At 62.7% G+C, this 24,837-nt stretch overlaps 2 protein-coding genes across 6 annotated transcripts; one reads left to right on the top strand and one right to left on the bottom strand.

Annotated features, from left to right (window-relative positions):
• The first annotated feature begins 6,222 nt into the window (after positions 1 to 6,222).
• Positions 6,223 to 9,799, top strand: GOLGA7B (golgin A7 family member B). The gene is made up of 5 exons (XM_030951056.1): positions 6,223 to 6,292; positions 7,324 to 7,449; positions 7,830 to 7,982; positions 8,130 to 8,231; positions 8,345 to 9,799. The coding sequence occupies exons 1-5, from the start codon at positions 6,281 to 6,283 to the stop codon at positions 8,447 to 8,449; spliced, it is 498 nt and encodes a 165-aa protein (XP_030806916.1). The 5' UTR covers positions 6,223 to 6,280; the 3' UTR covers positions 8,450 to 9,799.
• A 272-nt stretch (positions 9,800 to 10,071) lies between these two features.
• CRTAC1 (cartilage acidic protein 1) lies at positions 10,072 to 23,472 on the bottom strand. Of its 5 annotated transcripts, none has more exons than XM_030951051.1 (16): positions 23,408 to 23,472; positions 19,551 to 19,747; positions 18,168 to 18,364; positions 17,108 to 17,238; positions 16,350 to 16,506; positions 15,614 to 15,748; positions 15,183 to 15,328; positions 14,866 to 15,002; positions 14,137 to 14,219; positions 13,540 to 13,640; positions 13,287 to 13,455; positions 12,643 to 12,788; positions 12,468 to 12,510; positions 11,863 to 12,006; positions 10,556 to 10,681; positions 10,072 to 10,229 (listed from the first exon to the last, which is right to left on the bottom strand). In XM_030951051.1, the coding sequence occupies exons 1-16, from the start codon at positions 23,450 to 23,452 to the stop codon at positions 10,102 to 10,104; spliced, it is 2,085 nt and encodes a 694-aa protein (XP_030806911.1). In that variant the 5' UTR covers positions 23,453 to 23,472; the 3' UTR covers positions 10,072 to 10,101. The 5 variants fall into 5 exon arrangements, with proteins under 5 accessions (XP_030806911.1, XP_030806912.1, XP_030806914.1 ...); XM_030951052.1 differs by having other exon boundaries at positions 19,551 to 19,758; positions 23,408 to 23,433; XM_030951054.1 differs by lacking the exon at positions 12,468 to 12,510 and having other exon boundaries at positions 10,089 to 10,229.
• Between the last annotated feature and the right edge of the window lie 1,365 nt (positions 23,473 to 24,837).

The following is a 24,837-nucleotide window of genomic DNA, read 5'->3' as shown; positions in this document are numbered from 1 at the left end:
CTGGCACATGGCGCTCCGATGCCCCTCGCCCTCCCAGGAAGCCCCCTACATGCACCCCCCAGCCCACTCTGCTCTGTGTGCCCCCAGGGTGATGCTTTCTAGAAGGGCCGGCTCGCCTGTCCAAGGCGAGGCGCTGTGGCCACAGGCTGTCACCGTTATTCACCAATCCTGCTGCCCCCATCCCACCTGGCACCCCAGCGCTTATTCTGCCATGGGGCAGGGGACCCTGCTTCCTATCCTGTGCCACCCCACTCCCCACTCTTCTCTTCCAAGACAGTATGCTTGGGGTGCTGGGGTTTAAGGAAGAGGACACCCCAGAAGCTTCATGCTGCAGCCCTGGCAGAGCTCCTGTACCCAGGTGCCAGGTGTGCCATCAACGAGGCAGTGCCATGGGCATGGGGTCCTCATTCCTCATGGGTGTTTCTGCCAGCATGCACCTTGGGCAGTGCATGGTCTGCTGGCACAGGACAGCTGGAATTACACCTTCCAGCAAAGGGTTTGCACCCAGGCTCTGCCAGTGCTCAGGGTGCAGGCAAAGCTAGAGCCCCAGTGACGTGAGGGTCCTGCCCGCATGACATTCCCCCATTCCCTTGGAGATGGGGGGTGCAAGGCTTAAGACCCCATTAGAAACCCATTTGTCTGCAGGGGTTATCTGGGCCACCCCTCCCTTTCCCATGATCGATGCCCCTGCCTGGCCAGTGGGCTTTGGGCTGCCGCTGGCCCCTGCCCACCGGATAAGGCAGCTCTGTTAATGGGCTGAGAGAGCAAACAGTCCAGTGCAGGCAGTGATAGCAGCTGCTCTTTGCCCTGGGCTGGGGGCAGGGACTGTCCCCCCAGCCCTGCTGGGGTACGTCTGCTTTGGGGCAATGCTGGGAACCTCAGCTGCACAGCCTGCCCTTCCCTGCAGCCTGCCCACCCTGCCCATGCCCTCTGTGCTCAGCAGCCATCACTGCATCACCCAGTGCTGCTTGCTTCCAGCCCGAGGGTGGGCTGGGTTCATCCCACCCAGCCCGGAGATGGCACCATTAATGTGTAACTGCCGGGGAGCCCGATAAGATACAGCAGCCTCTTATCAGGGCTGCCTGGTAGCAGGAGGGAGGGTGATCGAGGCATCAGGCTGTCACGGCAGGAGTAAGATTGTCTGGAGATAAATGCTGATAGAAAATAGCTAATCCGTGATGGATGGGCTTGGGCAGGGTGTAATTGCCATGGGAGCCGGGCTGGGAAGGGCTGGTGAGGCCTGGGAGCAGAGGCAGAGGGAGGCCGGGTGTGCAGGGTGGAACTGCCAGAGTGCCGATGCTGGGCACAGTCGTGGGTGTGCCATGTCCCTGGGCTGTTCCCGTGGCACTGCCAACACTGTCCTGCTCTTGACCATGGAGCCATAGCTCCTGGCTCTCAGCCTGCCCCATCCCACGGCCCAGTCTGGCCTCTACACCCCCAGTTCTCCCAGGAAGGTGTTGGGGGTGCTGAGCCCTCTGTGCCAGCTGGCACCACGGCAGATGAAGGTGAAGGGTCTGGTGAGGCTGAGGCTGAGCAAGGGTCTCCCTGCCAGCTGCCCCAGGCCCTCCATCTGCCATGACACCTTCATTAGAGCCCTGAGTGACCTCCTGGCCATGCTGTGGGGAGCAGGGCTGCCCCACAAGAGCGGTGTCTGCCCCTGTGGGATGTCCTAGCAGCCTTACCTCCGAGCTGAGTCTGTGCCTCTGCTCTGGGGAGCCCCTGCTGCACTCGTGCTGCTTCCTTAGCCCTTTCCCACCCAGGATGTCCCAGGCTGATCTGGGCTGTACCCCGGAGAAGGGGATGGACCCAAGACGGCTGTAGCTAGCACCCTTCCCTGCGTCTTGCCTGCACAGGCTGCTCCGGTGCCCACATCTCCATTCTGCAGCCATGCAGCTGTCTGGGAGATAGACACTTGCTCCTGTCACTCCAGAAAGCTGGCTGTGCCACCGCTTGTGTCACTGCCTGTGCCGCTGTCACAGCAGCGAGTCCGGAAGCGGGGCCATGGGGGCTGCCCCCTCTGCGGCGGGGACCTTGGGGACGGCCAGCCAGGGTGACACAGTAAGAGCACATCACCTGGGGGAGTCCCTCGACACTCCGGACCCTCCCTGGGGGGACCCGTGCCTGGTTGTAGCACGGAGCAGGTCCTGTAGCAGGAGGCTCCCAGGAAAGGAGCAGCTGAGCAGGGTCCCGGCTGCCCCCTTCCATCCTTGTGTCCCACCCACTCTCCTGCCGCAGCTTTGGGTGCTACCGACCTTGTTTCTGTCGGCAGAGATGCATCCCCTGGGCCTGGGTGGGTGGGCTGAGTGGGCTCCCTCCCGTCCTCCTCTTTCCCCATCCCCTCACCCTTCCTGTCCCAGGCCGGCACTGGTTCCTGGGCGGCACCCAGTGTGGAGCAGGGATCTTTGGGAGAGGCCATGCCGAGTCCCAGGAGGGGACGGCACGCTGGCTCTGTGCCTGCAGGGACACGGCGTCCAGCAGCTCCCAGGAGAGCAGCCCGGCCGGGGGCAATGCTGGGCTGGCAGCACGGCTCGGGCGGGTGGTCCTGCCTGGCAGCGGCCGCGGGAGGCTGGGGCACGACCGGGGCCACCGCGGGGCCGAGGCGGCCCGGGTGATGCGGCACCGCCGGGGCGGGCAGCGGGCGGGTCAGCGATCGATCGCCGTGCACTTGCCCTGCGCCCACACACGCTCCCGCTGCCCGGCAGCCCCAGGAATGTGCTGGCAGCGCTCCCGGGCCAGCTGCGGAGCCCAGACTGCCCCGGCGCCCTCCCAGCCCCCAGCCAGCACCTCCTGGCCCTGCCCAGTTCCTGCCAGCTTGCACACAGACCCTCCCTGTTCGCTGCCGGACACCCCGATCCCGGCCCCCGGTGCTTGGTCCCACTCAGCAGGGCAGGGAGGGGGCACGTCGCATGTGCAGACCCTCTGGGGAGGGGTCCCTTTGCCTCGCAGCGTGGCACCATGCGTGGGGACCCGCTCTGCGGTGCTGTTTGTCCCTCCCCGCCCCACCACGTCTGCTCCCACCACAGCCCCATGCTCGGTGTGGGAGCAATCCTCGCACAGTCCCTGCTCCCAGCTGGCTCCTTTGCTAATGGCAGACCTTGGCACCTTGCTCTGAAACCACATCCTCCTCTGCTTGCCCGTGTGCAGGAGGATGCTGTGTCTCCCAGCCTGTGGACTCCTGTGGGATGTGCTGGGGGGCTGCACCAACCCTCTGCGGGGGCTCGCAGTGCAATGAGGGCCCTGGAGCCACCCTTCAGATGGACAGAGCTGGGCTGCAGGTGCCACAGAGGGCTGTCCACACTCAGGGCGCCCAGTCTGTAGGGTCAGTTGGCCCCAATTTGGGGCACTCTCCTTGTCCTGTGTGAAGGGGCAGGCTGGGCCATTTGGAGCTGTTTTCCAGAGGCTCACAGTGTGGGGGCCTCATCCCCCTCCTTTTTCCCTCCCAGGTGCACACACCTGGGATCTCTCAGGAAAGGTTATCAGCTAATCACGCTGTGTTTGTGCCTCCCAAATGTCACCGTTGTCCTCACTGGGACTGTGAGCTCATGCTCCCCACCATTACTGAAAGCACTTCCAGTGCTAGGAGAAGCAGCTGCCATGCCCTTCTGCGGCCCCTTTGAAGCAAAGCTGGAGCTGCTGACAGCTCTGACAGGCTGGAGAGGGGTTCAGCAGGCAGGGGGTGCAGGATGGAGCCACAGGGGTGGATCCCAGACTGGTTGCAGGGCTCCAGCTGTCCTCCACAGGCCCTGGTCATCCTTGTACTGCAGGGAGGGTTGAGATGCTGGGATGAGGTGCAGCACCATGCACCCGGAGACACATGAGGGACACCCCCTGGTCCTGGGCTGGGAGTCAAGTGCAGGGCTTGGAGCAGGGGCACGGCTGGGCCATGCCTGCTGTGGTGTGGTGGGCACATTGCCAGCTGAGGCCTGGCCATAGGGGTACCAAGTGTGTCCCATGTCTGTCCCACGGGACAGGGACAGACATGGGAGGGCCTCTGGGAGGTCAGCCAGGGCCGAGGGCAAGGAGAGATCTGTGGGGTCTGTCTGCGAGACAGGTCAGAGCTGCCCCACCCCAGGTGCAAGGGTAGAGCCAGGCAGGGGAGTAAAGGCAGCTCTGGCTCCAGCCTTGCCTATCCCTGCTGCTGGGGAGCCTGAAAAATCACCCCTTTGGGCTGAGCAGAGGGAGCAGAAGGGTGAGAGCCCTGCCAGGACCTCTTGCAGTGCAGTGGTCTGGGGAGGGCAGCAGGGCCATGCAGCACATTGAGGCTACCCTGAGCCCCTGCTGTCCCTGCTGCTCCCTTCTGGGCAGTACGGCTGGCAGAAGGCAGCTCCCTGTGGTGGGGGGATGTCCCACCAAAGGATGGGACATGCAAATGCAGACAGCAGGTCCACGGCCTGTGAGGTACATGGAGCCCAGAACCAAAAGTTCTTTGCTTGGGCTGGGTTGGTGTAGCCAGAGGAGACACCAACCCTGAGGCAACACTACAGGATCTGGGATGATGGGCAGAGCCTGGGATGGCAGGGAGAGCATCCCCCCGGCTGCTCCTGGCCCCTCACTGCAGCAGAGGAGAGCAAACTCCATCTCCTGGCAGGCACAGCATTGCCATGGCAACCGGCAGGACCTGCCAGGCGGGCAGGCCAGCACTGACGTGGCAGCGGCATGCAGCACGGGAAGGAGATGGCAGGCAGGGGCTGTGGACATCTGGGGACAGGCTTAGGTGTGTGAGCACACTGCATGTGCACCTGGGTGGGCATCTGAGTGCATGCACAAGTGCCGGTGCCAATGTGCATGCACGTGTTTGGTGCATGGGAGGCTTCACAGCACCCTCTCAAGGGATGCCCTGTGGTTTTGTGGCACCATCGAGGCAGGGTGTGCCTCACTGCTCTGGAGTGAGGGCTGGCAGGGTTGCTCTGACCCTTGGGAGCAGCAGGTTTCCCAGAAAGCTGTGGGATCCATGGCTTTGTGTCTGTGGGGAAGATGAGCCCTCCAGCTGGGGTCCCTGACTGCATGGGTCCTTTGGTGCCTTGGTCACAAACCCTGCCATGCTCCAGAGAAAGGGGTTGCCTTCCAACCACCCTGAGGCCCTGCCTCCCTTTGCTCTGCCCAAAGCCTGAGCTGGTGCTCAGAGCAGGGAGCAGGAGTCAGACAGAGCTACCCCTGTGCTGCAGGCAGCTGGCTGTGGCGTGTTTGCTGTGTTAGCTGTGTGTAAGCTGTGTGTTTGCTGTGTTAGCTGTGTGTTTGCTGTGTTAGCTGTGTGTAAGCTGTGTGTTAGCTGTGTGTTATCTGTGAGTTAGCTGTGTGTTAGCTGTGTTAGCTTTGTTAGATGTGTGTTAGCTGTGTGTTATCTGTGAGTTAGCTGTATGTGTTAGCTGTGTGTTATCTGTGCGTTAGCTGTGTGTGTTATCTGTGAGTTAGCTGTGTGTGTTAGCCGTGTGTTAGCTGTGTTATCTGTGTTATCCATGTTCTGTGCCAGAGCAGCTGTTCCGGCAGGGCCCGGCGCTGCCTCCAGCCCGGCCCAGGTGCTGAGGGAGGCTGGCAGCTCTCCTGCCTGTTGAGGGCCCTGTGCCCAGCTACTGCATCCCTCGCCCCACCGCAGCCCAGCTGGGAGCCCCCCTGCTTTGCCTCCCGGGAGAGCCTCTGTTCCCCCCGTTTGGCATTTCTCCGGCTCTAATTGAGCTGTCAATGGGCAGAGATAACGGGGAATTCGTTAGCTCTGCTCTTTGATGTCTGCCTGCGCTCTGATCGCAGCACCAGCTGCAACTCCTTCGCAAACAAACAGCTTCAGATGAGGTCCGTTGGCACGGCGCTCTGCCAGTCCCACGGCGGACTCCCCAAATCCCTGCCGGGCCATTCTCACGGCCGCTCACACCCTCTGTTACCTCCGGCAGCCCCCCTCGGCAGCCAGGCTTCCCCCCAGGGACCCCCAGCCTCATCCCGCAGATATCCGGGCTGCGGCACTCGCCCTGCCGGACCCCCGGGACGCACAGCAGCTGCTCTCCCTCGCAGCCTCTCTGCGGAGCCAGCCCCGGAGCACCCGGTACCGCCGTCCGCAGGGGCTCCGCGCCGGCGGCGGCAGGCGCCCATCCCCGGTGCCTCGGGGCGGGCCGCGGCGGACCGGGCGGCTGCGCACACGGGGCGGCCGGGCCCGCCTCCGCCCCTCGGCTCGGCAGCACCGCGGACAGCGCCCGGCCCCGCGCGGCTCCGCACGGCCCCGGAGACGGCGCCGGTGCGGTGCGGTCCCCCGGCGCGGCACGGCACAGCCCGGCCCGGCGCCCGCCGCGCCATGGCCACGGAGGTGGGTGCGCGGCGGCGCGGCGGGGGCGCCCCGGCGGCGGCACCCCCGGGCCGGGCTGCGGCGGAGCTCCCCGGCCCGCGCTGCCCGCTGCCCTGAGCTGCCGGGGAGCGGCACCGACAGGGCTCCGTCCTTGCGGGGTGCGCTGCTGCGGGGGGACAGCGCGGGGCCGGGGTCCGTGGGGACAGCGGTGTGGGGCTGCGAGGGCTCCATGGGCGCGGAAAGGCCGGTGAGGGGCCTGAAGGGGTGTGGGGTGCAGGCTGGCTGCAGGGAGCCTTTGGTGAGGGCTGGAGCGGGTCTGGGTTGGGCTGTGGGACTGGCGGTTCTTCTCCCAGATGCCGTGGGTCGGACGCGGGACAGCCTCAGATGGTCTGTGGGGCACGGAGCAGGCGGTAGCCCCATGTCACCCAGAGGAAGCGCGGGGACAGGCCTTGGCACAACCTGGCGCCTCCATCCCCTTCTGCAGCCACCAAAACTGCCCCACAGCCTGGAGCTCGGGGGCTGGCATGGGCTCTCACACCCTGTGGGGAGTCAGGGCTTAGCACCTGCTGCTGGGGCTGCCGGTCCTTTTCATGAGGGCGCCCCACTGCAACCTGTCCACACACTGGGTCACTGTTGCAGCCCCGCTGCCCAGTCCCTGCTCCTGCTTGGCTCACTCCCATCCTCCTGCTGTTGGGTTGGCTGTGTTCTGGGGCACTGCTGGGGACACGGGGGTCTCCCCTCCCCACTTGCTCGTGCGTGCAGGAACCACTGAGTGTGAGGCCAGACACCAGCCCGGGCCGAGAGCACTCGCACTCACCCCCCTTCCTGTGGAGCAGGGGCTGCCACAGCATCCTCCCCTTGCCGCCATCCTCCCCTCACTTCCCGCCTCGCACCTCCAGCACCAAGCTGTGCTCATGGCATGACACAGCCTGTGCTAGGGGCTCTCTGCAGCCCCTGACACCGGAGAATGGCGCTGCTCCCAGGCCTCCAGGTCTCCAGCAGGGATGCCCCGCTCCCGTGGCTGCAGGCCCCGTCTCACCCTCTGCCCTCAGGTGCACAGCCTGCAGGAGCTGCGGCGCAGCGCGTCCCTGGCCACCAAGGTCTTTGTGCAGCGGGATTACAGCGACGGGACCACGTGCCAGTTCCAGACAAAGTTTCCCCCTGAGCTGGAGAGCCGGGTAGGGAGTCTGAGAGGTTGTCAGGGTCGGGGGGGGTGCCCTGTGGGGACTCAGAGGGAAGAAGGGTCTAAAGGTGTGGGGACTTATGGGGTGTTGTATGGCCCTGGGCCAGCCAGTGCTGCTGGGTGCATGCAATCACAGCTGGCGTGGCTGGTGTGCAAGGCTTTGGTGCTCCTGGGGACTGGGAGGCTCTGCTGAAGGTTGCAGATGCAGCAGGTCTTGGTACGGGTGGGAGGTGGGCAGGGGCCTGCGAGCTGAGGCATCAGCTGGGCGGGGAGGAGAGGGTTAAGTGCTCTCCAAGTCCCCCCAGGAAAGGGGACAAGGTGGTGCAGGGAGTCAGTCCCTGATCAGACTCCTCTTCACCCTGGTTTCTGTCCTAGATTGAGCGGCAACTTTTTGAGGAAACTGTGAAAACCCTAAATGGCTTCTACGCTGAGGCGGAGAAGATTGGGGGCAGCTCATACCTCGAGGGGTGCCTGGCCTGTGCCACTGCCTATTTCATCTTTCTCTGCATGGAGACACATTATGAGAAGGTGCTGAGGTGCAGGGGAGGGTTCAGGGATGGGCACAGCTGGCAGTGGGCACAGGGATGGCTCAAGGGTGTCACAGGGAACATGGGACTGAGGCCAGAGTAGACCGCAGTGCTGGCAGGCCCTGAGTGTCCCTCCCTGTGCTGACAGGTCCTGAAGAAGATCTCCAAGTACATCCAGGACCAGAATGAGAAGATCTATGCGCCACGGGGGCTGCTGCTCACTGACCCCCTGGAGCGTGGCATGAGGGTCGTATCCTTCGGGCAGTGGGATGCTTGGGGGATGGCAAGGGTGAGGGGAGACTGGGTGTGGGTTCTGGGCAATTGGGCTCTCACATCTCACTGGTGTTCCTTAGCAGGGTCCAGATCGAGATCTCCATCTATGAGGACCGGTGCAGCAGCGGCAGCTCCAGCAGCGGCAGCTCCAGCAGCAGCAGCGGTGGCGGTGGAGGCGGGGCGGGGGGCCGGTGACTGGCCGGGAGTCCCTGCAGGGACTCGTACTGCCGGGACAGTGGCCTCTCCGAGCTCCGCAGGCTGCACTACCAGAGCACTCGCTTCTGAGCCCAGCGAGAGCAGCAGGGGGAGGTCGGGGCTACCGGGTGGGGCTGCCCACCCCCATCTGCTCTTTGTCCCCCGCAGTGGATCTGCCCCTGCTGGGACCCACTGTGGACAGGGGCTGCTGCTGGGGCATCCCAGGTGCTTCCCACTGAGCCAAACTGTTGCCAAGGGGCTCCTACAGCCCTCCATGTGCTTGGTGCTGCCGCCCCTGCCGCAAGCGAAAGGAGCTTGCCCTGCTAGGGGCAGTCCCAGCTGGCAGTGTCCCTGTTGCCAGGCGCTGGGACTGGCAAAGCCTCAGGCAGCGCTAAGCAGGGGACGCACGACCCCACACTCACAGAGGCTGACAGCTCTTGCTGCATCCCCTCCTGGGGGCAGCCTGCTCGTGGTGCTGTGGTGTGGCTCGGCTGCTGCTCGTGCACCCGTCAGAGGGCCTGGCAGAGCACTGGTGCCGCTTCTTCTGCATGATGGGCCATGCATTCACCCCAGCTCTGTGCCACCCACTGCCCCATCGCTGCTCTCCTGGCCCCTTCCCCCATCTGGCACTACAGCAGCATCCTTCACTGCCAGGACACTGGGCACTTGCTTCTGCTCCCTGCATGACCTGCTGCCATCCCCAGCTGGACCCATGTATCTCTCCAGCTCATTATCCAGGCCAGGGAGCTGCAGTGCTGGGCATGGTGCTGCCCCTGTGCCATGTGCCCTGGGCTCATTCATGGCCCAGCACAGCTGAGGCTGAGCTGTGACATGGGTGAAGCAGCTCCCTGCCCAGTCCTGGCAGTTTGCCTGTACCCCACTGCCAGCAGCCCCCTGCCTACTCTGCCCCATGACCTGCCCTAATGCAGGGAGGGTGCCCAGTGGGGCAGCTCCATAAAGACCCTTCCTTTCACACTGCTGAGTCCTCCCCTGCCCACGTGTCCTGCATGAATCTGCCACCAGCACCCCAGTTCTCAGAGGGGACCTTGAGGGGCACCTGAGCCTGGCAGCAAGGTGTGGAGGTTCATGGTCCAGGGTCAGATAGCAGGAAATAGGAGGGTCTATGTGACATCCAGCACCCCAAGGAGAAGAATTCCTGTCTGGGAGCAGGGCTGAATCAAGCTGGCCTTTCTCTCCTGGGAGCCTGGAGGGAGGACCCTGCCCTGTGGGACTTCTTTTGGCTCAGGCACGATGTGTGTGTGGGGTTGCCCTGGCCTCAGTGTTCCTGCTGGAGCCCCTCCACCCCTGCATGGAGACCTTCCTCAATAAACCCCACGCTTCTTCCCCCACTGCCTACCCTGCATCTTCTTGTGTTGGGGAGGAGAGCAGGACAACGCTGTGGGGGCACAGAATCAGGGCATCTCTTTTCACACTGGGTTGCACAGAGCCCCACAAGGCTGAGCATGGGGGAAGGGAGGAGATGGAGAGGAGGGGGCAGTCTAGGGGAGTAGAGGGACAGGTAGCAGGCACGTGGTCCTGGGACAGGGACACACAAGGAATACAGAGCAGGAAAGGGTTTATTCTGTTGGCACTGGGTGCAACCGGCACAGTGCTGGGGGGTAGCAGGGAACACCTGGCTGTGCCAGAGCAGGCTAATTGCGCCAGCAGCGCCCACCAGCACCCAGGGAGAAGCCGTGGTGACAGTGGCAGTGGAAGGAGCCATAGCTGTTGTGGCAGATATGGTCGCAGGGGCCAGGCTGTGCCTGGCACTCATCTATGTCTGGGAAAGAAGGGGAAAAGGTCAGAGCTGTGCCAAAGTTACAGGGAGTGTGTGGCATGGGCAGGGCAAGGGATGGAGGAGGCATGAGGGGGACAGCTCCAGGGCTGGGTGAACGTGGGACACAAAGGCAGGTGATCCTGCCAGCGCTTGGTGCTAAGGCTGCTGGGTGGCAAATGTCCTTACTCTACCAGCTCCTGCACAGCCACAGTCCGTCCATTCTGCCCCCAGCAGTAGGGCTGTGAGCACAACTGGGCACCCAATCATCTCTGCTGCCAGGGCAGCCTGGCAGCACCAGGCAGCGGCAGGGGGGCACTGCAGGTACTCACCCAGGCACCGTCTGGCAGCTGGATCGAGGGGACGGAAGCCTGGGTGGCAGAGGCAGCTGTGTGCCCCAGGGCTGTTGATGCACAGCTGGCTGCAGTTGTGCAAGCCCTGAGCACACTCGTCGATGTCTGGTGGGGGTAAAGAGAGCAGTGTGGGGTTATAGCATGTAGGGGGGAAAAGCAGCCCAGCCCTGTTGCTGAGGTGCAGGCAGGCCTGCTTGCTGCACCCCAGCCCCTTCAGAGCAGCACATTTTGCTGTAGTCCCAGTGCAGAACTGGGCCAGGGGCACCATCACCCTCCAGCCAGCTCCCAGCCCTGGGCTGGGAAGAGCTGGGGCAGGCTGGGGGTGCTCCCCCTCCTGAGCTCTGTCCCCGTGCAGCCCCAGGGCAGGGTGGGCAGAAGCACAAGCACAGGCCTGCAGAGCTTAGCAGCTCAGGTTAATAGATGGGATATATTTTATTGGGGAATCTCTGGGAGAGGGGCTGGAAGACTGTTGGGACTAAGCAAGGTCAGACTCCAAACAGTAGGGTAAATACGTTAAAAAACAGACCAGGAGGGTCCTGCCCCTGCGAGGCTGGGAAGAGCCTCCTCTGCCAGGGCTGGGGAGGTGTTCTCGTCACCGAGGGCGGGGCAGGCGAAGCACACACGTCGCAGGCCAAACCAGCAGGCACATGGTACGGTATCGAGGCGACGGAGCAAGCAACCACCGGGAGGTACCGGCATGGCAGGAACAGCACTGGGGCAGGGGGGTGGGCGGGGGAAGGGGCACTGCCAGGCTGCCCCAGGGCTGCTTTCCCAGAGATGGCACAGGACAGCCAGGTCTGTGCCCGTCCCACTGCAGGTCACCCCAGTATGTCCCGGCCGGCACTTCCAGGGTGGTTCGACGTGGACAGACAAAGAGAGACAGGCAGAGGCCAGTCCATCCTTCCACCAAGGCTGCTCTGGCATGTTACGGGCAGGGCTTAAAGTGCATAGAGACAAAGGCAGAGTCCAAGGACTTGAGGGAGGAGGGCACTGTGGGGGAGCCCCAGCCAGCTCCCAGCAGAGGGATAGCCCCCAAAAAAGGCCACTTGAGCTGCACAGAGAAGGAGAGAAGGAACAAGAGAGAAAAAGAGAAAGATCAGGGCAGTCAGTGGCAGCTCAGTGGGAGGCATGGACAGACACAGAACAAGGGTGGAGGTGGCTGGGCTGCTGTCCGACAGGTTGCAGGGCTGTGGCCTGGCCTTTGTCAGGGGTGCAACAGCATCCAGTGTGGTGCTTTGGGGCTGATGCCAGCTGGCATGGGGTCAGGTGTCCCAGCTATCACTCACCCACACAAGCTGTGCCATCCTCGTTTGGCTCAAAGCCCCGGCTGCAGCGCTTGTTGCTGCGACAGCGGTACCCGCCATAGGTGTTGATGCAGAGAGGCTTTTCCCGGGGACAGATGAAGGGGAACTCAGTGCACTCATTGGTGTCTGCAACAGGGTCCTCAGTGTGAGATGTCCGGGCAGAGAGCTTGGGGCTGCCAGCCCTCCAGTTCCCCAGGTGCACTGGATGGTCACCCCATTGGTAGCCATGCATAAGCCGTGGTCACATGAGCCCACCACAGCCGTGCACCTCTGCCCAGGAGGCTCACAGCATGGCCACAGCCACTCTGCTGCACCTCTGCTGCTCCTCCCATCACCCATGGCTGCAGCACACGTGCCAGCCATGCCTCCTGCCCTAGCACATTGCTCTCGCTGTTCCCTGGGACACCATGGTGCCTCTCTGGAGCTGTACAGGTGTCCCATTCCCAGGCCATGTGCCAGGCAGGCAGCTGTACCTGGCACAGAGCCATGTGAGGCAGCCACCTCCCAGTCTCAGAGTGTCCCCCATGGGGCTATGTATGCTACAGCATCCTGGGTACAGGCACACCTGCGCTCCAGCAGCCACTCACCTACACAGCGTCCATTCTCGTGCTGGGAGAATCCCTGCCCGCACTGCATTTGGGAAGAAGCACAGACCACTGGGATGGGGAGGAATCACCCCTGGGCAGCCACTGAGCCAGTAGAGCCCAGCCCCTTGTTTCTGTCCCCAGAGCCTCACACCCTACACCCACACCTGGCCCTCACCTCCAGGGGGGCAGGCATGAGTGGCTCCTCCACATCCAGAGGGTAGGGGATTTCCAGGACAGAGTTGGTCTCACTGCTCGCCACAGCTCGTGACACCACGCGGCCATCTGGCCAAGTCACCTCCAGGCTGCTGGCTTCATCACGCCCTGCAGGCGGGCAGCCCATCAAAGGGAGGGTCTCCAGGGTGGGCAGGGGCTGAAAGGAGGCCAGCGGGGTGGTAGGGATGGAGGGGCAAAGTCCTCCCTTGCTCCCTGAGCCCAGCTCCAGGTGCTCATGCTGACAGCCCACACGCATGGATGTACTCTGAGGGGTGTACATGGGATGACCTTGCAGTGGGCAGAGACACCCCTGCAGGCTTGGCTGCTGGACATGCTGCACCAGGGGAGAGTTAAAGGCAAGGGAAAGCCCTACTGCCTGGGCAAAGCAGCAGGCAGGGCATGGGGAAGGGGGCAGCTGCCCCTTGCAGCACAGCTGCAGAGGCTGGGCAGCCTGCCCCCAGCCTCACATGGAGCCCAGCATACCTAGGGTGACAGGCAGGGACGATTACTGCACAGCAGGACACCGGGGCAGCAGACACAGCCCCCGCCCTGGGGAGTGCCAGGGGAGGCTGGGGGTGGAGGCAGCCCCCTGAGCCCGTAGCTCACCCAGTCCGAAGTGTGCCACGGGCTCCATCTCGCAGAGGTAGCCGGAGCCGCCGTCGATGATGCGCAGGTGGGCCCCGCTGCGCCGCGTGAACAGCACCACCTTGGCCCCCCGCGCAAAGGCCCCGAAGCGCGTGCGGGGGATGACGCGCAGCCAGTTGTTGCTGGTGCCCTGCAAAGGGGGAGGAAGCAGAGACATCGAGGTGGGAGGGACGGAAGGGATGGGTACAACACGAGGAGTCCCTGCTTGACTCACCTGGGTACCCTTGAAGATGGAGATTGGCTGTGCCATGGACTCGCCGTGGGACAGGATGAGGTCCAGCATCCCATCGCCATCAAAATCTGTCACTGCACCTCCTGCAAGGATGGAATCATGTTGTGCCCGAGGCCTGGCCCCATGTTCCCCAGCACTAGACCTTGCTGCTGCTGTGGCCTTCCACTGGCAATGGGAGCACTCCCAGCCACACAGGGACAAAAGGGAAGATGGGGTGACATCAGTGCAGGAGTGTGGTTGGCACCCTGTGATCAGGTGCATTGGCACCCTGGGCAGTGGAGGGGACAGACAGTGCCTGGATGGCTGTGGGTCACAGGGAGCTGCCTGACCTCTTCCCAAATGCATAGGCTGGCTTTGAGCAGTGGACACTCAGGAAGGGGCACGTCAAGAGTGCCTCTGGGGTACTGGAGATGGCACTGTTGACTGGGTATGTGTGGAGGGAGAAAGCATGGAGCTATTCCTGGGTTACAGGACCTCCAGCCTGCTGGTGGGGAGCAGGCAGATAACTCAGCCAGGCATGTGGCATCCTCAGGCAAAGAAGGTGCCAAGCAGTGCTGTGCCAGAGCGGGGTGTACCCACCGGTGCCCCGTCCCTCTGGCTCCAGTGCATCCCCTGGATTCAGCTCTTCCACGATGGGGTCTGAGTGTTCTCTGCGGATGAGCCTGCCAAGGACACACACAGAGTATGAATGCCAGCTCCTGCAGCCCTCAGAACCTTCCTGGGCATGTCTGTCCCCTCCTGAAGAATCATGGTAAGGGTGTCAGCCCTGGCGGCTATAGGGTGTGGATGGAGGATGTGACTGTCCCCTGCCCATTGGCATGTCCTCCCTCCATGCAGGGGCAACAGGAATTTCATGAGAGCTTCTGGGTCTGAACTGCAGAGTAGCAACAGCATCTGTTGCATCTCTCTGGAACCTGGAGATGTCTCCAAAGGGCTCCTTGCAAAACCCTTGCCCTCTACCCACCCATGGGTGCAAGCATTGGGTGGACAACCAGTTTTCATCACCCTACACACGAAGCAAGGAGGTGCTACACAGAAGTAATAAGACTTGACCCCCACAATTAACAGGAGCCACGAACAAGCTTCCACACAGCTGCTAATCAGCGGTGCTGGGGACCCCAGGGGCTGCTGCAGGCACGATCACAGTGGCTGGTAATGATGCCAGGAAGGGCTCAGTCACGACGCCTTTTATGAGCCGAGCCCGAGCCGTGGCACTGCTGGAGAGGAGCCCTGTGAGCCTGGCTGTGCTGCGAGGGCTGCTCGGCCCCCAGAGCAGGGTGCAGGGTGCCCGGCCCCGCCGGCTCCTACCGGAACAGGCGGTTGGCGGAGGAGCCGCGGTAAGCGATGTTGTTGAAGAAAACCTCCAGCTCCTGGTCATTGTCGAAGTCAGCTGCGATGACAGTGCGGACCGGGGACGGCATGGAGAACTTGGGGGTGGCGATGTCCTGCATGGACACAGCCTGACAATAGGCACGTGAAGCAGGACACCTGGGTCCTGCTTTGATGCCTCGGGTCCCCTCCTTGCTGTCAGGTGGGGCTCAAAGGGAACTCAGAGCGAAGGCAGCCCCGCTGGCCGAGGTGGCTCCGTGGCAGAGCCGTCAGTGCCGGGCGCTCCCGGGCCTCACCCGGAATCGGACGCGCCCGGGAGCTCCGCTCTGCAGGTAGAGGCGGTGCGGCCCGTTCCAGTTGCCATAGACGATGTCCACTCGGCCGTCCCGGTTGAAGTCAGCCAGCGCCACACCGCGTCCGTGCTGGTAGGGGTCATCCAGCCCTGGGGAACCGCAAGGGGACAGGGGGAGACGGGAACCCCTCCCCGCCTCCTTGTCCCTAGCACATCTCCCAGGATGCGCTCCACCGTCCCCAGATAGGTGCTCCACGCGCAGGGTTACATCCCTGCTGCGCTGATGGATGCCCCGATGCATCTCAGCCACTGTGGTCAGTGGGGCTCTGGGTCCCCAGGGCTGTCCCCCCCCACTGCCCTCATCCAGTGCAGGCAGAGCCACTCCTGCCCTGAAGTCCCCAGCGTCTCTGTGTCCCCCCAGCTTCCCCTACTCACCCACAGCAGCTGCCACGTCCCTGTACGTCCCATCCCCCCGGTTGTGGAAGAGGAAATTTGGGCTGTTCTCGTTACCGCAGAATATGTCAGAGGCACTGTCACTCAGGATGGGGCCCACGGCCACCCCACGGCCGCCTGGGGACAGTAGCCCGGGGTGAGGGGACAGTAGCGCCATGGGAGTTTGTGCTCCCCATGTTCCCTCAGTGTTGCCCACACGGTGGACCCAACCCCCCCACCACGCGTCCCCTCCACTCCCTCCACCGTGTCCCTTTCTTGCCCACCTCCAATCCCTCTCATCAGGAGCTAATTGGGCCTGGCAGCCGCTTGTGTCACTCCCAACCCTAATCACTGCCATCGCCATGGTGACAACACTCCTAATTAGTGACAATTTACCGCTGGGGCACGCAGCGGTCCCCACGGTGGTGGGGCAGCATGGGGCGCAGGCGGGCTTGTTCCTCCCGACGCCTACGTTCCCAAACCCCGCTGCCTGCCCTGTGGATGCTGTGAGCTCGGGAGGGACCGCCCCGGTGATGGTGGGCACCGGTGTCCTGCCAGGCGGGCATCCATGGTCCTGGTGCCTCTCACGGGCCGTGGGGCTGCCACTAGATGGGGCAGTCAGGCAGCCCAACGCGTGGCGCGGACCTCGGGCTGCACTGCCCTGCCACAGCGAGCTCTCCCGTTCGCCGCGCCCTGCAGCGCCCCGCGCCCTCCGCAGGGCCACAGCAGCCGGCTGTACCTGTGTACTTGCTGACGCCAGCCTGCGCGGCCACATCCACCAGCACCACGACACCGCGGGCAGGGTCACTGGCAGCCACATCCATCTCAATCAGGGCATGGGGGCCCACGTTGCCGCTGGCATAGTTGGCGATGTAGATGGAGTACCTGCCGGAGCCCTGCAGCCGGCAGCACCGCCTCAGCACCCACCCAGCCACGGCTCATCTCCCCGGGACCACAGGATGCCTGCTGTGAATGCTCTCATTGCTCCGTGGGAGCAGGCACTGCTGCTGGGTGCTGAGCCAGAGCTCTGCAAAACCCATGGCAAAAAGCATTCCAGGAGTAGGGATGTGTCCCATTGCCTCCAGGAGCTCTCTGGTCACAGCGCTGGCATGGGGCACATAATCCCCCCTCCCAGCATCCCTGGCGTGATGGGTCCTCCCAGTTTCCACTGTCCCCTTTGTAGCTGCACCCTGATTTAGCGATAATCATTTGGAAACAAACCGCTGGAGGAGGAGGATGAAGAAAGAGCAGGTGACAGGAACATAAATCACCTCGACAGGCACGTTTATCAGCTGGTGGCAACCGTGTGGACAGGCATCCACAGTCTCTAGAGCTGGGGCTGTTGCTAGCCCTGACAGTCCAGGGGCAGCTGGGGGCACCCTTGGCCAAGCAGGGGATGGGATGGGCAAGGGGAGCAGGCCCAGGACTCCACTGAAGGGGCACTGGGAGTGGGAAGGGGGCAGAGATGCCCCTGTCCACAGAACCCTGCTTGCTCACCGTGCGGTCCACGCAGGCCACGGAGCGCCCGGCAAAGCGGCTGGCCACGTCCCGGTTCACCTCGTCACTCAGGATGTCCTCCCAGCGCCCGTTGCGGAGCTTGAACAGCTTGTCTGTGTAGGTGGCCATGCCTGGGGAAGGGGGCACAGGGTCAGTGGGCTCCAGCACACCGCCTCCTCCTGAGGGGGGTACTTTGTAGCAAGGGAGGTTGTGGAAAAGGTACCCTTTTTCCAGAGCACCCCAAATATCTGCTGTCCCTGCAGCCCCCTACAGTGCCATAGGGCTGGGCTGCTGCTGCTGCTGCAAGAGCCCCATGACCCTTAGGGGCCATGGGGAGACACACAGAAGAATCAACTCATTAAGCTAAAATATGTCCCAATGAGGCACAGCCCTGTAGATCATCCCCAGGAAGGCAAAAAAAAAAAAAAAAAAAAAAAAGAAAAAAGAAATCGATTCAGTGGCAGGCACAGTCAGCGAGCTACACCATTTGTGACAGCAGCAATGGCAGATCCTGATTTAGGGACAGGTGTGCCAGCAGCCACTGCCAGCCCAGGTAATTAGGAGCACTGGGAAGACAGATCTGCTGCCTGGGGGTCAGGGACACAGGGCAGAGCTGGGCTGGAGCACCAAACCAGGCAGCCCTAGGGGATTCCCAGTGCCAGCTTGGAGCACACAAGTCTTGCTCCCATGACAGGCATGCCAGGAGCAGGGACAGCAGGGACTTGACTTGGTGCAGCAGGCACGGGAGAGCCATGAGACCAAAGGGGACAACTGCTGGAGGGCACATCTGGGATTTACAGTCCTGTGGCAGGACAGTCAAGGGGGCAGAAGGGAATCTTCTGTCCCACTTGGGGTGCCACAAAAAGGGCGATGGGCAGCTGGAAGTGCTGACTCAGTGGCTGGCTGGGCTCAGTGTCCCACCCGTGCTGCCATCAATCAATGGAGCCACTCAAGTGAGAAATTAACTCCAGCCCGCACACATCCCTCACACGCCGAAGGTCGCGGGCAGCCACGCCGGGGCTCCCCCCGTGCCTGGGGCCCGGCTGCCAGCAAGGCTCACCAGAAAAGGCATTGTTGGTGTTGAGGAAGTAGATCTCCTCGCGGCCGTCGCCGTCGATGTCACAGGCTGTCACACCGATGGCGTTGCCCTGCCGGTCCCGCAGGGCGTAGTAGGGGGAGCCCCGCTCATCCTCTGCCACGTTCACCAGCCGCCCCTGTGCCTTGTCGTACTTGAGCACCAGGTTGGGGCCGTTGTACCTGCGAGTGTAAGCAGGGGTAGTGGCTTCCTGAGGACTGGGGATGGGATAAAGCCCCTGTCTCACCCCTGGGGGGACACTGGGTGTGATACTGGATTTTCCCCATGATGGGCACTGCAGAGACCCGCATGATCCATGGAGGCCAAGGACCCTGCCAGGCATCCCATGTCTGGCAACACCAGGGAAGCACTGGGGGTCAGGCAGACAGCAGTACAGGATGGGGTGCAGGTCCCTGCTTGCAGAGCTTTCCCAGGGCAAGGAAACCGCCACGCAAGGCAAATCCTCTCAGCACGGAGCGTCCCACTGGCTCCTCGCCCGCTCCCGCCCAACGCACCAGTAAACAAGTTATACAACGGACACCACGACTGCTTACAAAACTCCAGCTGCCCTCTTGACTCAGCACAGCTGGCAGTGGTGGCCCAGACCCCTCCAGGGTTCCCAGTGCTGCCCATGTTTTCCTGCCTAGTGATGTTCAGAGCAGCACAAGGGCCAGACTCTGACTGCCTGCCACCACAGTGCCTCCATCTAGCTGGATGGGATCTGTGAGGGTAAAGGTGGGCACACTCTCCAGGTGGGCACACCTGTGTGTGCAAGCCTCTTTAGGGAGTGAGGATGGTGGTATGTACACAGATACCCTGCTGTAGCAGCTCACAGCAGTGCCAGCACACACACAGAGCACACATCATGGTCTCTGCTCTTCTGACCAGGGTTGGACCTGCTGGCAGCAGCTGCTCTGTGTCCAGCCCCACTTGGGCACTGGCAGCACAGCACACGGCTCCCTGCTTCCCCGGCTCCTGCTGGCCCTTCCCAGCCATCACTCCAATAAAGGACTATAAAAAACCTCCAGCCAATTAACTGAATCTCTGGAGAGAGCTGAGTCCTGTCAGCGGAGCAGAGATGGCCTGGGGACACGCTGGCTGTGCACTGCAGGGTGGGCCCTGGCTGCTGGGCAGCTGCCCCTGCCCCACAGAGAAGGGACCGACGGGGGCACTCACGTGGTCCTACACAGGCACTCAGCTGGCATCAACACCCTCTGTGGATGCACACACACACACATTCACGGGTGGGTGCATGCAGACCTCAACCCACCCATCGGTGTGCACACCCCCCCCAGCTGGCCACAAGACCACAGAGGAGAGTGGAATTCCTGTCCCTGCTGTCACTGAGGCATGGGGTGCGCCACTCACCCTGCCACCACGATCTCAAAGTCACCGTCGGCATCCAGGTCGGTGACGGCCACGCCGTAGTTGAGCTGGGTGGGATTGCTGTCGTAATCAGGCGGGAGGAGGCGGTGGGTGACGGCTGCGAACATGGGCTCGCTGCGCTGGGAGCCCTCACTGAGCCAGGCCAGGGACAGCAGGCACAGCGCCAGCATCCTGGACACCTGGGAGAGACCTACAGCCCATCAGCTCAGGAGAGACTCTGCTCCACCGTGCCCAAGCAGCCCCACTGTCCTGGCATGGGAGACACTCCCTTTTCCCCCCTTGCCACAGCACCCCAGCCCGCACCACACCACCTGTCCCTTGACCCTTGGGCACTGTCACTCTGGTGTCCCCATGCACAGACTCTCCTGGCACTGTTCACCCTTGGGAGAAGATCATACTCCAGCGAGCTGGGGTTGAGCAGCAGCCCAGCCTTGGCAGCCCATCCTGCTAGAGGGACTGGAGAGGCAGCAGGAGCGCTCTGGGGTGCTGACAAAGCTGGGCTCAGGAGCAGCTCACTCTGCCCTAAGGTGCCACTGGCTTCCAAGGTCCAGGTAAGTCAAAGTGCCAATCACTGCTCCCTTGGCAGAGTCAGAGGAAGAAGACATTCACTGGCCCGAGGAGTTTGTCTTCTGTCCCACTGGTCTTCCAGAGCTGGGGAAGTTCACAGGGAGAACACAGGGATACTTTATCAGGTTACTCCCACGTGCCTCAGTTTCCCCATCCTGCTGGAAATGTTCCTTTCAGGATCTCTGCAGGGTGAGCTCCTTCCAGCCTGGCCAGGGAAAGCTTCTGCACAGGGATGCAGCCATGAGAAGATGCTGGGAGAACAGGAGACTGGGAAGAGAGGCTCATTTAACCTGGACTGCGGAGGACAGCTTCTGCCAGCACTGCTGGCAAGGCTGCAGAGATTTTGGAGCTGGCTCTGACCTGGCTGTAGCACAGGTGATGAGCAAGGTGGCACTTAGGAGGGCAACCCCTCATCCCAGGCCTAGCAGTCACCTCCAGAGGGGAAGAGCCCAGAGACGAGCTGTGTGTCCCCAGGCTGTGGGCATGATCCCACATGCCTGCACTCCAGCTGGGAGAAAAAGCAGCCTGGTCTGCTCTTGCAAACTGGAGGGGTGGTTGGGGCACCTGGCCTGCAAGGGGACAATGCTTCATGTGACCGTGCCTGGGCAGGACTGCCCTCCCCAGGCAGGAACAGTCCCCCTGTCCAGGAGTGAATGATCCCCTGCCTGCTGACCCCCATGCTGTCGGACTCAGACAGCAAGGCCAGGAAGTGGTGGCAGCTGTGGTACCACATGTGCCCAGCTTGGAGAGGGGAAGGTGCCCATTTAGACCCCAGCAGATTGTGGAGAACAGCCTGCTGCTGCCTCCTCTGGGGATGGGAATGTTCCCAAGGCTCTCTTGGGGGCCAGGATTCCCATGCCATAACTAGCTTCCAGGCCCACATGGCTGGGCAGGAAGGGGCTGTTCTCCAGCTGCAGAGGAAACCTTAACCCCACAACACCCATAGTTCTGCATTCCATTGCTCCAGCCTGCTCTCCTTTCCTCTCCAACCCCATCTGTAGCCTGGGCACAGCTTCCAGGGTAGATGTGTGTGTGTCCCCAGCTCTATCCTTGGGAGAGGTATGCTCCAATTCTCTTCCTGTGATGGCCCATTACCCTGCCATACTGAATGGAGCAGCTCTTGAGGGGCAGGAGCCTGGATCCTTCCCCGGTGCAGGGGTCCCATTCAAGACACATGATGGGGACAGGGTTCATTGGGTTGTTGAGGGATGGGAAAGTCCCTGGGTGTCACCCTGCAGACAGTGAAGGAGGGGGAGCCTTTGCCACAGCCCCACTCTAGGCTTACCAAAACGAGCACAGGGCAGAGCCACTGCCATTGTGGACAGATGGGTGCAGGGCTGCCACATAAGCCCCTGGCCCTGCAGAGCAGTGCTGCCTCCCAGCCACAGCCAGACGAGGGGTGCTGTCCCCAGCCCATTGGCAGGGCTCCCTGCCTTTGCCCACTCCAGCTCCCACTCCCCAGAGCCTGGACTGTTACCAGGTGCCCCCCCTGCCTCATCCAGCTGCAGCTGAAATCCCTCCAAGCTGGATGGAGCTTTTCCAGTAGGAAACAATGCTCCTGATTGGAGACAAAAGGCCTTTCCCAGTGCATCCGGTGCTTGGGGCCATGGGGAAGGGATGTCCAGCCCAGAGCCAGGCCATTTTGGGAAGGGGAAGGGAGGCAGACTTGGGCTCTGCATGTCAGATGCAGAAGGGCCTCATCATTCCCAGCATGCTTTTGATAGCACCAGAGTCCCAGCATGAAGCTTCACCTGTGGTTTGAGGCCACGGGGCCCTGACTGTATGCAGGGCAGACCCCAGTCTATCTTGTTCCAGGAGAGTCACGTCCTGGCTTGTGTTGTGGCATCTGGTGGCAAGGTCACCCCAGGGGGTTTCTGCAGTACGGCTAGTGACACAAAGCCAAGGTGCCAAGCAGGGCAGAGCCACTGGGAGGGTGCCAAGGCACCCATGCAGGGTGCAGCCAGGCAGCCCAGGGAGAGGGTGCTGGCCCCAGGGCAGAGATGCAGCATGTAGGATTCATCTGAGCCCATGCATTGCTACGGCTGACAGTGCCCAGGTGGGATGGGACTGGAAAGGGACCATGCGACAGGCAGGCGATTGGCCCCAGACCTCTCACCACAAGTGGGGAGATGCTGTCCCCAGATGTCCTCACTGTACACACATGGACATCCCCTAGCTTACATCATGGGGAAGGTGGGTGTGAGGTCCCTGTGCAGCCACCCCATCCTGCATGTCACTGTGACATTGCTGCCCTGCACACCACGCACCCCAGTGATGTCACGCTCCACCACTGCAGCAACGTCCCGCTGTGGGCCGCAGTCACCTCCATGACATGATGCAGCAAGGGCATCACTGCACCCCAAATGCACCCCAAAGCGGTGACAACATGGTGACATCCCAGCACCTCATGCCACCATGCTGCACGTGCCCCACTAGCATCATATTCTAGCTAGCATTGCCAGGCTGCCACAGCTGTACCTGCCAGGGCAGAGGACAGGCAGGAGACGTCCCACAGACCCAGCAGACCCCTCTTCCACAGCAGCTGGGCTGCCCAGAGTACCAGCAGCGCCCCTCCACAGCTCCTCAATGCCCAGCAGCCCAGACCTGCAGTGCCTCTGCTCCAGCCAAAGCCCATGAGCCTGGGTCCTGCTGCGACGCCTGCTCGCTGCTGCGAGCCTGTCCCTCCTATGCAGGACTCCTCAGAGCTGGACCTGGCAGCCTGGGGCTCAGCCAGCAGCAGCCAATGCAGTGTGGAGATGAGCAGTCACCTTAGCCTCAGAGCTCGCCCCAAAGGGACACCAGCTCCTTGGGGGGCTCAGGCCCACCAGCGCACAGCCAGCCCCTTCCCACGCAGGCAGGTACACGGCTGGACCCCTCTGCCCACCGCCCCCCGCTCCTCCACGGGCTCGGCCGCGACCAAGCACAAGTGCTGCTATAAAGAGGGGCTGTCCCTCGCTGCTCACAGTCCTGCTGCTCCTGCCAGCGCTCTCCAGTCCCAGCACACACCGCCCATCACCGGGCAGCCTCTTGAGCACGGTCCTCCCCAGCCCAGCATCCTTCCATCCCCATCCCATCCTTCTTCCCGCTCCCGCCCGCTTCACTACCCCGCATCCCCGCCACGCCACGGGGACAGGCTACGTGCCCGCGGTCCCGCTCCGCCCTCCACCAACTTCTCCCCGGGCCGGTGACCGTGCCGGAGTTGACAGACGCCCCTCCCCGCCCCGGAGTCCCCGGGAAACTTCGCGGAGCAGCAAAACCACACGGCTACTCACGGGCCAGGGGGGCCGCCCGGCGCCCCCACGGCGGCGGGAGCGCATCCCGCACCGCCGCCTCTCCGCCCGCCGCGCCTCCGCCTCCGGTGCTCCGCTCCCGGCTCCCGACGGGCCCGGCCCGCCCGCGCGGCGCCTTAAGAACGGGCGGCGGCGGCGGCGGCGAGCGGGGCGGGGGCGCCGCTGCCAATGGGGAGCGCGGGGTGGGGCCGCCCGCAGCCAGGTCCGGCCCCGCGGTGCTGCGGGGGGGCACGGGGAGCATCGCCCCGGGTACCGGGTACCGGGGGGAGACGGGGCGCCCCGGGATGCCGGAGTCACGGCCGAGAGAGCTGCATGGCCACGGCGGACAGCGTGTCCCGGCTGGCTGCGGGCACTCCGGGGTGCGGGATGGGGAGCAGTGGGGCCGTGGCTGGGCACGGCTCCCCAGCTCCTGCAAGGGCCGCTGGTGTGATGAACCGAGCAGAGCCTGACCCGGCCTGGGGGCGGCGGAGGTCGGGCACTGGAGGAGGAAAGAGCGGAGCTGGGCACGCCCCGGGTGCAACACTGTTTTCTTGGAAGGGCAAGGGAGAGCAGTCTTAAACTAAAAGAGAGGAGATCTAGATAAGATGTTACAAGGAAATTATTCACAGTGACAATGGTGAGACACAGGAACGGGTTGCTCAGAGAAGTTTTAGGTGCCCCACCCCTCAAAATGTTCAAGGCCAGGCTGGATGGAGCCCTGGGTGACCTGATCTAGTAGGCAGCATCCCTGTCCATGGCAGGGAACTAGATGATGTTTAAGGTCCTTTCCATCCCAAACCATTCTATTGTTCTTTGAATCCAACACTCAGCCACACCCCGAGGGGTCAGCACCTGCCTGTGCCATCACCCTGCACATCAGCATCTCTCTCTGCAGCGGCTCCAGGAGTGGCTGTGCCATGGCAGACAGCCTGAACTCCAAGAAAGGCCCCATCTTAGGTCATGCAAGGCACGGACTTGCTCAAAATCTTGTAGCCAGTGGATGCCTCAGGCAGGATGGCATTTGTGCAAGCCTGGCTTTCCCGACCTGTTTTCCTGAGGGGCTGGGCACAGAGCTCTCTGTGTGTCTCTGGAAGCACAAAGTGGCTGTGGTGGGGACTGGGACAGCACCGGCACAAGGCTACCAGGCCACTCTAGTGTGGCACGTTCACAGGTGCCCCAGCACAGAGCCTGGGGCTGTGGGCACTGTGAGACACAGCAGCAGAGACATGTTGGAACACAGCAGGAACTCATGCCACTCTGGCTCTCTGGCTGCTTCAAGTGGCTAATCACCTCCTCTGCTAAAGCCCTTATTTCTCATTGAACATGTCTGGCTACAGCTTCTGCCTGTTGCTCCTCGTTCTTCTCTCTGCTAGATTCGAGAGCTCTCCAGTCACAGTGATTGTTTCCCACAAAGGTGCTTCCACACAGCCATC

The sequence above is a fragment of the Camarhynchus parvulus genome, chromosome 6 (genome assembly GCF_901933205.1).
Source record: "Camarhynchus parvulus chromosome 6, STF_HiC, whole genome shotgun sequence".
In the NCBI taxonomy this organism is placed as follows: domain Eukaryota; kingdom Metazoa; phylum Chordata; class Aves; order Passeriformes; family Thraupidae; genus Camarhynchus; species Camarhynchus parvulus.
This window is presented reverse-complemented; position numbering and strand designations above follow the sequence as displayed.